The sequence below is a fragment of the Acyrthosiphon pisum genome, chromosome X (genome assembly GCF_005508785.2).
Source record: "Acyrthosiphon pisum isolate AL4f chromosome X, pea_aphid_22Mar2018_4r6ur, whole genome shotgun sequence".
Taxonomy (NCBI): Eukaryota; Metazoa; Arthropoda; class Insecta; order Hemiptera; family Aphididae; genus Acyrthosiphon; species Acyrthosiphon pisum.
In genome coordinates, this window is record NC_042493.1 from 103158685 (window position 1) to 103172452 (window position 13768).

Sequence of the window (13768 nt, forward strand, 5' to 3'; positions counted from 1 at the left end):
ATTCAAGACGTGTATTATATTATTTTACGAACAATTACACGTTTTTGTCAAACATTCTTTTCGGTTGTTCAGAAACGCTTACGAGTATTTAATGGATTTTTTTCTAAAACATGTTCATTATAATATTAGGTATATTTAGACCGGTGAAATACCTACATTATAATACACAACACACATTTTAAGTAAGATAACAATAATTGTTATCTACTATAAACAATACAATGATATACAACATATTGAGAATGCAAAGCAAAAAATGAAATACATAGGTAACGAATTTAGGGTTGAAAGATATGATAGTTGAGTGGCATTGTTAGTAGGTAGGTTATTACCTACCTAGGTACTAGTATTCTATAGGTACCTATATATGTGATTGTTCAAGGTCACTGCCCATATTATAGGTAGATAAGTACCAAAAGGACACGCTGGGAAACGTTCACGGGATCACGTAGATATATCGTATAGCAACGCATTGCACGTATAGAAAATGTATAGGTACCTAATATTATGTTAATAATTTTTAAACTATCGATATTATTTTTTCATCAGTCAATTACTCATATTCAACAATACGTTAAATTTGTATATTGCTCACAAATGACCAGTTGGAGTGGGTGATAGGGAAATGGGGTTGTCATACACTAGATTTTTGATGTGAAATATCTGTACGGCGGGTAATAATACCAACGATTGCAATCCATAGGTACGCAGGAAATATCTAATGCGCCTTTCAAATAAAGAAAAATTTTTCTTTCAAAATCTGAATATTTTTTTTATTATGACATGTTTATTTCCTCTAATAAACTATAATCCTTTCAATTTGGATGCATATTTTCTACACAAAAAATTTGAATGTTTCACATCTGTCAGGGGTCCCGCGGTGGCTTACTTTTAGATTCTGAGCGAAGCGATGAATGTATCAATTTTACAATGATGTTTGTTTTTTTTTTTTTTCGTGCCTGTAATCACCTTTTAGGACATTAAAAGTGCTTAGACTTTTTTCAACAATATCTTTTCTGATAGGAAAATGAATCTAGTTGGTACTTTGCGGGTCAGATGTATGAATGTCAGTAGTTTTCAAAAGCCCCATGAAAAATAAATAAAAAATTAAGAAAAACGGGAATTTATACGCAAAATTGGTTTTCGACAAAATCCATAGTATATTTAACAGGGGTGGCCAAACCGCGGCTCGCGTCATAGATTTTTGCGGCTCGCATCTTAACGTAACATTATAAGACGTAAATTAACATAAGAGCCAAGATGTAAAAAAAAGGTCATATAATATATAATAATATGACCTTTTTTTTTTTACATCTTGGCTCTTCAATTTTTATTAATATATTTGATGGCTCGCGAGTCTCTTCTCGTTGGCCACCCCTGGTATATAATATATATTATACCTACTAATTTGAATTGCAAAAGTTCGTACGTTTTGTAGTTTTTGAGTTACAGCAATAAGTCATGAGTGATTCAGTGGTATTTGGTTTTTATAAGAGTAGAAGATAAATGATTATTTATTACAAACAGAAAATATCGATAACGATTAATGAGGGACTTATCATTCCAATACCGAGGCTTATGAATCATTATATTAATGGTCATCAATTATATATAAATGGTAAAACATAATATTATAATATCATCGGTTAATTTATCACTTGTAAATATTAGGCCCTATTAGCTATTATTCGTTAATTATTCATTAGTATTCGATAAGATGAACCAACTTTTAAAATGTTTTCTCAATTTTAATTTATGACCTTGAACATTTGAATATAATTAACAATTGTTTAAAAAAAAAAATTCACATTAAAACAAACTTCGGTTTTTGGACTGTGAATTAATATAATATAATATAAAAATATATTATATGAGTTATACTGGTTATATATTTTATATATTTTTTTTGATATGCACTAGTTCATTAAAAACCCACGAGGCGTTACTGACTTTTCGTAGTGGGACTTTGACCAAAATATTTTATTTTCAATGAATACGTGGGACACAGTCAAACGATTCACAGAGTTATATATATCTATATAATATTTATATATTATATTATATTAATTCACAGTCCAAAAACCAAAGTTTGTTTTAATGTGAATTTTTTTTTTAACAATTGTTAATTATATTTAAATGTTTAAGGTCATAAATTGAAATTGAGAAAACATTTTAAAAGTTGGTTTATCTTATCGAATATAATAGCTAATAGTGCCTAATATTTACAAGTGATAAATTCACCGATGATATTATAATATTAAGTTATACCATTTATATATAATTGATGACCATTAATATAATGATTCATAAGCCTCGGTATTGGAATGATAAGTCCCTCATTAATCGTTATCGATATTTTCTGTTTGCAATGAATAATCATTTATCTTCTACTCTTATAAAAACCAAATACCACTGAATCACTCATGACTCATCGCTGTAACTCAAAAACTACAAAACGAACGAACTTTATTGCAATTCAATTAGTGGGTACATAGTTTTTTACATTTTTTCATTAATTTTTTAATAATATAACAATAGAAAATAAAACAAAATCAACTTGAATGTCAAAAAAATAAAATAACAATAAAAACTAATAATAAATAAAATAATATTATGTTATTAATATTAATATTATTCAATCTATTATAGAATTTTCCACAAAAATGTTTTGTATTCAATATTGGGTTCATCGGTATTCAACATCTTTGTTCTTGTATCATCAGCAGCTCTATGTTGGCTAATTAGCCATGACTAAACATATACTTCTGGGTTCCATCGATTCAGAGGTGGACAGTTTATATTTGAAAACTAATAAGTCAAATTCAACCTTACAGAAATGCCCATTATTGCAGTAACAATAATTATAAATAATAAATAAACCAAAAATAATAAGCCATTCAATTGGCCCATGCCTGATTACCACTGTGGTAACCACTTACCAACATACAACACTGCAAGAAAACACATTTGCCGCATTTATTAAATTAAACTTAAAATACATTAAACACAACGCATATTGTTATCTTCAATACTTCAATAGATAAATAATTCATTAAAACATCATAACAATTTTTTCCTATGAATAAATATTTAATAAATAAGTTTTGTTTGGTTTTAGGGTTATTTTAAGAGCGCATACCTGTAAAATAAGTTTTTACATTGGGTATACACCGAAAATCGACGGGTATAGGACGTATACACGCGTTTCCGTACCAATACACCCCTGCCCATAACTATGTGGCTGTTTTGTATGGCAAAGATTATTTTATTGCAATCGTGCCTATATTTTATTCTAAACCCAGAAGAATAACAGTTCTCTACCGTCTCTACCAGTCTACCTATACATTCATTATACGTTATTGTAAGTATCCCGGTATATGCGTGTCCAGACAACAATTATTCCGCTTTCACATCGGTGTCTATGCCGCTAACTTCATTGTAAACATTTCCAAGAAACAGAGATGGACAAAAAATGGACGACATGCGGGTAACGGAGTTTATCTGACATATATTACTATATATTATATTTCCTCTTATTTATACATCGTTTTCGTCCATATCCGGCTAGCATTGTAACACTGCACTGCGGTCAACAAATGTTTTATTGTACCTACACTCGATATTTTTTATTTTATTTTATAATATTCAAGACAATATTTTTTTTTATTATGAAATCCCCGGGGACTATAGGTGAACGCTCCGCAGTAAAAATATGGCAGAAGCGTCGAGTGTATAACGTACCACATCATTGAGGATTAAATCATTTAATGTAGGTATGTGTTTATACAATATAATTTGCCAGTGTTCGTAGTTTTTACTAATTTTGTCATCATTTAACTTCGAATGTTTATAAATTCCTATTTTTTTTAAACTGCATAATGAATAATGATATTCACATTATTATTCCACAATAGGTACTTCATAACTTTATATCGTTATAATAACATTTAATAATTTATGTCACTCTTATACCCTCTTATAATATAACAAAAGATCTATGTTTATCAAATAAAATACTTATATCTAATTTCTTGTGGTTATATACTATAGTAAGTTATTATTTGTATTAAAACTTTGGGTACATTATATTTTCACTGCTTATTAACTTTTTATCAGTTAGCCCATAATATTAATATAATATTATAACATAACATAATATAACAAAGCTGTTGTACTAATATAGGCTTTATTTTATCTCCCTCTTCACTGTGCCCGCCTAATTGATAATATAAGGTTTACCGTGCCTTCGATAAATTCAGCGCTGCTGTAAGCCTGATAGATGTGATAAGAAAGTATGATGAATATGATTGTGATTGACCAGCATGTTTCTAACCTGCTGGAACCGCTGTTTGGTTCGCTAGGTTGTGATCAATATGATGAATTAAAAAACGACATCTACCTATCACAAGCAGCGTAGTTTTGCGCTGAATTAAAAAATGACAATTTATAGTTGCTGACGAAGCTGAATTATCGAAGGCACGGTTACATAACCATATCCATATGCGAAACTCACGGGCAACGCCACGCGGGATGGCTAAAAATTAAAATATAATATGATTTTGCTTTCATGTCTATGCAGAGCGATTACACCCAAAAGGAGTTAATTAAGCACAACTTTTTTCCCCTGCAACGCCGGGTTATTCTGCTAGTAATCCTCTATAACTAAATGTGTTAAAAAATATATATTTATATTATTATATAGTTTACAAAATATCATTGGAGTATTTCAAGATGAGTGAAAATTTGAAATATATTATAATATTGGGATCAAATGTGAAACCTTACACTGAACTGTAGGCGGCTTTAAGTGCATCATTCTGATTTATATTAAATACTTTTTTGAATAGTATACATCTCTCGTCCCATAACTATGTGGCTGTTTTGTTTGGCATACATTATTTTATTGCAATCGTACCTAAATTTTTTTTTTTGAACCCAAAAAAATAACAGTTCTCTACCGTCGCCACTAGTCTACCTCACATCCGTTATACGAATAGGTAGGTATTCCGGTATATGCGTTGTATTCGTGTATTCGTTGTATGCGACAACAATTATTCCGCTTTCACATCGGTGCCTATGCCGCTAACTCCATTGTAAACATTTCGAAGAAACAGGGATAGTGTACAGTTTCTGTATCATAATACGAGTATAGCTGCAGCAGTTTTTATATTATATGGTTTGGTACACATTTCACGCTGGGACACGTACCTATTGAAAAAAAGGACGACACATGGGTAACGGAGTATACCTCACATATATTAGTTTATATATTTCCTATTATTTATACATCGTTTTCGTTCAAGTTCGGCTAGCATTATTGTAACACTGTACTGGGGTTCAACAAATGTTTTGTTAACCTAACCATATATTTTTATTTTATTTTACAATATTCAAGAAAATATTTTTTTTATTTTGAAATCCCTGGATACTGTAGGTAAACGCTCTGCAGAAAAATATGGCAGGAGCGTCGAGTGTATAGCGTAGGTACCACATCATTGAGAGTTAAATCATTTAATGTATGTGTTTATACAAAATAATTTGGCAGTGTTCGTAGTTTTTAATAATTTTGTCAAGATATTTTAACTTCGAATGTTTATAAATTCCTATTTTTTAAACTACATATAATGAATAGTGATATTCACATTATTATGCCACAATAGATACTTTATAACTTTATATCATAATAATAAAATTTAACATGTTACTCTTATACCCTCTTATAAAATAATAAGTAGTTAAGATCTATATTAATCATATAAAATACTTCTATGTAATTCCTTGTGGTTATAGTAAGTTAATATTTATATTAAAACTTAGGGTACATTACATTTTACTATGCTTACGCCACTGGCAGTAAGGTAAATAAAATGCAATTTCAAAGCCATATAATTATACATTATTAAAACCGGTTGACTGTAACATTCTAGTTAATATATTATTTTAACATAATGTAACATGATTTCGTACGTTATTTTTGTGCAACGTTGCCGTGCTGAGAAATCACATATATTATAGACGAAACGGGAAACAATATCAAATGATTATTTTGAAATAAAAGTCCACGCTACTTATCGCTATAGATTTAATTGGTTGACCGATATTGTGCCTAGTTTAGTTCAATTATAAAAATTGTTTAATTCGTATTAATATGGAAATACATGATCATAAAAATAACTACAAACAGAAAATGTATTTAATTTTTATTTTTGTGTTAAGTAATTATTATGTTACAATGTAGTTTTTGCTATTATTTTCAGCCAACGTAAAATACCGTTCGAAGGGTTTGAACCGAGAAAATTAATTTATATTTGTAACTGCAGGTTACAGGCCCAAACAATAATATTTGAGATTTTGGGTGGGTCTTATAATGAATTAGCTAAAAAAAAATCAAGGAATGTTTGAATGTGGGACTAATGACATTTTTGGTAGCCTATGCTACAGGTAGACCGGTATTAAAGCGATTATTAGGTAGTTAGATAAGACGTCTATCGAGCGACTCCATCGCAGTTGTACCTAAACACAGCATTTGGGAAATGATAACATTTTGTGAATATTTTAAAGTGCTTGAATAATGAATATTTGACTAATAATATTTTATAAATATTTTCTTCTCATTATAACAAAAAATTGTACTATTGTGCATAAAAATGTTGACTTAATATTTTTATAAAGTTTCCGTAAAATTATTTTTTTATTATTATTGAACGATAAAAATTTTAGTTTTTATTTAAACATCAATAATTATCAATATAATATTATTTGACATTTGTAATGTTTTATATTTAAACTCTTCGTTAGTAATCAATGCCTAGTTAGTAATTACCGATGAGATCATTTCTGGTAATCACAACACAATAAAATACATCGCATTATGTGATTTGTATAACCATTGACGTTGAGTGTAGGTATAGTATACTAAGTACTTGGTCTGTGTGCCGTGTGCGTAACTCACAGATTGTTATGTCTATGTAAATTATACATTTTATGGGCACAAAGGATCTCAAGTATCTGTTACCATACCACCGTATTCTTATTGTAATACTAGAATATTTATTTTATTTAGTTTTATTTAGCTAATTGTATACATCTGTCCATTCTTATATATTTATAATTATCCTCTTAAAATAGCTACAAACTAAAATTGTCTTTATCCATAGATATAGATAGCCTGCAACGGCTAGGAATGTCTTATTTTATTAATAAATAAAAAAAAAATGGACACAAAAAAAAATGGAAAAAAGTCTACGACAATGTTTTGCCCGCGAACGTTTAAATATGGTTTTTTTAAATATATGTCCCGCTGGTAATTTGAGTTTCAGACCACTAACATAGTGTATAATAATATATACTCTTAGACTAGTAGTGGCGTCATATCTAATGTACAGTACCTATACATTCCGTTCGGCGCATTTCACTGTTTGCTATTAGTTATATTTTTCTGTACACTTATTGTGCTCATTATGTATGGTATATTTTTGAAAACGGTATAAGTAATTATAAACTTGGCAATGTTTAGTTTTACGGGTTTCCATTGTTATGCAGCAAACAAAGGCTATCGTGTTCTCATTAAGGTACATAAATTGTACCTACGCATTAGGATTTTACCTCTAATGGACTTTATCTTGTAAACTGACGCATTGGAATTTGGAGTGTTATTATACTTACTACATAGATAATACACCTACAGGACGAACATGCTTTAATGTTGTATGTAGCTTTTAAATAATTATTATACTATTTATCTTAATTGGTTATACGAGGTATTACAGGAATGTTGTCGTTTTCGAGGTCATTTACATAACTATGTAAAGCAGTGGCGCCCCAACCAATTACTAGCGGTCGCTATACCTTGAAAATAAGGGGTGGGTGGGTATAATAACTTAAAATATTTAACTTGAAATATATTCATTGTTAATCACAGATAAAATAATATAATTTTGAGTGTGTGAGGGGGTGGGTGGGTGGCTAAAATTATTTCTTACTACACTTGAAAAATATATCTTGGGCGCCACTGAATTGTAAAGAACGTATACTACCACGATAGTACCTACCTACATTACTTAGGTATAATCTCGGTTAACCTACATACGCAGTCACGTATATTTATGAACATTTGTTTTTCGGTGGTGACAAGTATAATATACCTAATTATTGACAATTCTCGTGTCACAATGTTAGTCCCGATACTCCTCCGAAACGGCTTGACCGATTATTATGAAATTTTTATGAATATTCAGTAGGTATGAGAATCAGTCAACATCTATTTTTCATACCCCTAAGTGATAAGGGTTGTCCAGAAAAAAATAAAATAAAAATTTTATTATTTAAGATAGAAATATTTGTTTATAAATGGTTGATATTGGTTAATCGGGCATGTTTTTTGATTTGTATTATTATTTTTTGTCAATATATACATATATATATATATATATGAATGTTTGTGTGTATATTAGACCACTGGAAAGAAGATAGGCTAATTTAAAGAGGGTTAAATTTGTTTTTTTTACTCATCGGATTTTAGTACGGTTAGGTTAGGTTTTTGTACTAATTGATATTAATCCATCGTAGGTGGAGTTAAGTAAAAACGACAAACTTGGTACAACTTTGATATTTTAGAATTAAATCATACTCTTAGGTACAAACAGCACGGGGTCCACGATATACCGCAGGTAGATTGCCTACCTGATAATGTACTGCTGTGAATCAGAATTTTTATCCTGGGCAACAGAAAAGTTAAGATAAATCTAGAACATCACACACCGAATATTAAATAACGCATTAAACAAAGTTTGAGTCATATACAGTTTGTACATTTAACGGCTAACGAAGTGCACGGGATCAGCTAGTATTATATAAAATTGTAAGGGATTTTCTACGACCGCGCTAACCGAGAAAACTACTCAACCGATTTGGCTGATTCTTTTTTTAGTATATACGATTATTATTGTTTTTTTTATCGGCTTGGTTATTAAATATATTGCCTACAGGTCGATAGCTTATCGACCTACATAAAATGGCCTAAGTTATATAGTCAGTACCAGGCCCGTATTTAGAAACAATGCGCCCTGGGGCACTTCTGAATTTCCGCCCCCTTTTGGTGTCATGGGGGGGGGGGGTGAATGTCCAGTGTTAAAAATAAATATTATAAATACCTATTTCAAATTATAAAACATTATATGTATTTTAATTTTTAAATAAAGGAACAAATTCAGTTTAATTACCTAGCGTTTTTATGATTTTTTTTTTTAAACACTTATTTAAATGAGTTAAGAACAACGGTACAAAAAAAATGTTCAAATCATTATTTTGGAAGTAATATCCTTCTAAAACGTGCGATTTTCTGTTATCACGTAAGCGCGCAACGTTACGGTTTACAGCCATGCATCTCGCCTTTAATCGAATTTAATAATACCCATTATTAATATGAATTTTTATTAACAATTAAACATATTACACATTTATTATTAATAATTATATTATTATAATGAAGGTAATAAGTTTAGACGAATAGTAGGTATAATAAACATTTAATCATAACATATTATGCATAATTTTATTTATTTAACACTGCAATAAAAAAAACTTAACAAACTTAACTTATAATATATTAAAATCCTTTATATATTATATATTTTATATTAAAAACTTATATTATAACCAATAAATTTAAATATTTTTTCTTCTTGCCTGTTTTTCAGCAAATGTTTTTATAATTAAAATCAATTATATATATATTAAATCAAATATTTAAAATCTAGTTTACAAGTTATTGATGATTCAATAGCAAGAACTGCCAAGCTGTTAAGTCTATCAGATGACATGGTAGATCTTAAATAATTCTTGATACGTTTTAATGCTGAGAATGATCTTTCAGTTGAACAATTTGATACTGGTGTACATAAAAACATATTTAATGCTATATTAATGTATGGAAAAGTAGTTACCAGATCAAATTTTCTTTAAAATAAACTCATTTGAAGTAAACTTGTTGGTGGATCTCCCAATGTCTTCAATAAACTTTGAAAATGTATACATTCATTATCAAATGATTCATCCAGATCCTCATTGTAAACTGTACGTAACATTTTAGCGGCCTTTCTTATTGTGGATGGACTGTATTCTTGTAATTTCAATATAAATAAATATTTTGAAATTAAATTATCGTAAGCCTCTTTTCTCTTTACTAGTTCATTCAATAAATTATCACAGATAGGATAAAAAGTATTTATTTTAAAGTGTTGATAGCCACTAAACACAGTATCCGGTTCATTAGATTCATCAATTTGTTTTTTCTTTTTCTATTTTTTGTTTCGAACTGAGGAACATTTTCTTCAAATTTATCTTGAGCCAATTTTTCATAGGTGTTGAACATTGTTCGTAATGTTTTGATATATTCTATCAGTGTATTATACAATCCAACAACACAACTGATATCTATTTTAATAGATTGCAATTTTTTACTTACATTATTAAATGCTTGAAGAATATCACACCATAGCGATGTCATAAATGCAGTTTCTAATTTATTCATATTCCGTAACAATCCACTGGCTTCACTACGTGTAAGCGGTTTTTCATTATCAGAATCTACTAGCTCCTGCAATGCATTTTTTACAGCTGTCCAATTTTTATTAAGACTCTGACATGCATCATTTCTAGCAGACCATCTTGTTACTGAAAGTCCCTTTAGAGTTGACTCAGCATATTGGTTAAGTATCTGCCAGCGGTGAGTTGATGATGAAAAAAAAATATATACATTTTGTACAAATAAAAAATAATTATTTGCAACACTACAACAACTGGCTGCATACAATCCAATAAGATTTAATGAGTGAGCGGAACATGGAACAAAATCAGCTAGTGGTGCTACTAACTTAATTCGAGTTTGCACTCCTGAATAGGCACCAGACATATTCGCGGCATTATCATATGATTGACCTCTAAGAAATATAATATCAATATTATGCTTATTAAATGTAGAAAAAATGGCTTCTGCTATTGGTTCAGCTTTGTGTCCAATATTTTCCATGAACCCCAAAAACCGTTCAACAGGTTCTCCAATACTATTTACATATCTTATGACAAATGATAACTGATCAACATTTGATATATCAGGTGTTGAATCAACGCTAATCGAATAATATGTTGAAGATTTTAATTCTTCTACTATGGTACATATTACTTTTTCAGCCATAATTTTAATAAACTGTTCATAAGTAAAAAATGACATATAGGATGTATTTTCTTTACCCGGATTTCCATAATTTAATATATGTTTTGATAAAAAGGGATCATATTCAGCAATAAGTTTCATTGCCATTATAAAATTGTTATTATTTTTGCCAGAAGATTCAAAACTGTCATCTCCACCTCTGAATGACAATCCATGACTAGACAATGATTTAATAACAGAACAAACTCTATTGAGCACATTGACCCAATAATCAGTCTCAGCTTGAAGTTTATGTGTAAGTTGTGAGTCTACTCTTCCAAAATCTGATGAACGATGCTTCATTTTAAATGTGCAAGTTTTATGCATGGTTGAATTTTCATGAGTATTGATTTTATTTGGATGTTTCCAGTCTGAAAATCCCTTACGTGAAAAATTTGATGTATTTCCAAACAAATAACATGGGATGCAGTATATTTTACCAGTACTAACTGAATAACTAAGATAGTGTCTTTGGCATGTTTTACCATTAATTAACGTTGTTTTAAATAAATCTTTACTGAGGTACCTATTATGAGGTCTAAATTTTCCTTGACGTATAAACTGGTATTGTGTCTTAGATTGTGAGAAATCACAATCCAAGTTCTGTTTAAATCCGTTTCTGTAAATAAAATCTCTGGTCACCTCATTTAATATCCATAAAGCAGGATCATCACTAAAAAAAATTTCAAAAATAATCATTTTATTTTAATAATAATAATAATAATAATAATAGTTTATTCAGTAGAATAAAAATAAAACGGGCCGAGAATTAAACCTAACCCTAAAATTCTAAATAAAATTGGTACTTATTTTGTTATGTAAATATTATTAATTTTCTTATTAATAATCTTAGGTACAATTCTTAATTTAATTACTTACTCTGGCATATCTGAAGAACTGGGTGTATGTAAAATGTTCACTTCATTAGTAGTTTGAGATTCAAAACATTCATTTCTATCATGCAATTCATTATTGGATTTACATTTCATTAAAGATTGATCAGTAAATGGTAAACTTTTTACTTTTTCAATAAATTCATTGCTTGAACGCCTTGAAAAAACAAAATAATCAATAAACATTATTTTCTTCATTCTATAGGTTAAGTTAGGTTAGCTATTCTATTTTCTTCATAAAATACCTACCCAATATTATCGATGATTTCACTGTAAACAGTATGAACGGTATGAACGGTGCCTATTTGTTGTACTCCTAAAAGTAGGGTATATATTATTAATTTATGTTATCTATATTATAACTAATTTCCATTATTACTATTCTTATAGTGTGAATAGTACAACATGAAAAAAAATTTAAAATATAAAGTGTTTGTTCTCTAGAATATCTTATTATGTTCTTTAAAAAAATGTCTGCAAATAAAATAAATGTTAATAATTTATATTTATTCAATGAACACAATTTTTTTAACAGTTGAACTAATGAAATACCTACCTATATGCAAAAATTTAAATATTATCCAAATTTAAACTTACCTTGGAACATTACACCAAGTTTGATATTATTTTTCATACTTTTTTTTATACTATCTTTTTTAATTTTACTCAATTTTCGGTAAGCACAACCACTGAGCTTTCTACTCATAATTTCAATCTGAAAGCGGACTGGCCAGGGGGGCTAGGGGGAAATATCCCCCTGGGCCGGTCTAAATTGTGAAATTTGGGCCGGTCGTCCAACAATAAACTTGTAATATATTTAGTCAAGTAGTCAACTAATGAATAATAATTAATAATATATTTCTATTAGTCATTGACCAGTGCCGCAACTTAGTTATTTAGGGCCCCAGGGCAAAATTTAACTTTGGGCCCTATAACTATTGGGGGTACATAATAATATAAAATGATGCTAGACATTTTTTTTTTGATAAAATTAAAAAGTATCATAAATGATTATTATTTTGTATAACTGTTGTATTCTATGTTTCTGTGGAAATAAATAATAATATCTGTATTTATATAATTTATATTATATATTTAAATAATTTTAATAAACTTAACAATACAAATATACAATAATTTATACTTAATCAAATTTCATTTTTCTTGCTTTCATATTTGAAAAATTTGTTAATATTTTGTCCATATAAATTTCTATTGAACGACGCTGTTCGATATTTAAAACTGAAATATTGGACAGTCGTTCTTTTCCAATTGAATTCCTTAAATAGCTTTTTATTATCTTAAGTTTTGAAAAAGACCTTTCTGCAGTTGCCACCGTTACTGGCAATGTCAAATAAATTATACTATCCACTTCATTATTTTCATTCATTATTTGACTAATTAAGTTGGTGGAATAGTTATCAACTAAAAGCAAAAAAATTACTTTATGAAATAGTGTACAAATCAAATGTTCATTAAAATGTATAATATAATTTACAATTATTATATAAGTGTAATATTGGTATAATATAATATAATAAATTAAACAACAAAGCTTATCTTTATACATGTGTTTAGTATAGTTTATATTTTAATAATTGTAAAAAGTTTAATTTGGGTAGGTACCTTGTTTACCAAATATGCCTGTCTCGGTATCATCACA

General features: G+C 28.9%; 2 protein-coding genes across 3 annotated transcripts; both read right to left on the reverse strand.

The window, feature by feature from the left end:
- Positions 1 to 10225: 10225 nt before the first annotated feature.
- LOC115033197 lies at positions 10226 to 11320 on the reverse strand. The gene is made up of 3 exons (XM_029485359.1): positions 11034 to 11320; positions 10766 to 10940; positions 10226 to 10684 (listed from the first exon to the last, which is right to left on the reverse strand). The coding sequence occupies exons 1-3, from the start codon at positions 11318 to 11320 to the stop codon at positions 10226 to 10228; spliced, it is 921 nt and encodes a 306-aa protein (XP_029341219.1).
- A 103-nt stretch (positions 11321 to 11423) lies between these two features.
- On the reverse strand, positions 11424 to 12814 carry LOC107884353. Of its 2 annotated transcripts, none has more exons than XM_016806209.2 (6): positions 12703 to 12814; positions 12355 to 12421; positions 12254 to 12262; positions 12092 to 12187; positions 11739 to 11885; positions 11424 to 11583 (listed from the first exon to the last, which is right to left on the reverse strand). In XM_016806209.2, exons 1-6 carry the CDS (start codon positions 12809 to 12811, stop codon positions 11565 to 11567), a joined length of 447 nt encoding a protein of 148 aa, XP_016661698.1. In that variant the 5' UTR covers positions 12812 to 12814; the 3' UTR covers positions 11424 to 11564. The 2 variants fall into 2 exon arrangements, with proteins under 2 accessions (XP_016661698.1, XP_016661697.1); XM_016806208.2 differs by having other exon boundaries at positions 11663 to 11885.
- Between the last annotated feature and the right edge of the window lie 954 nt (positions 12815 to 13768).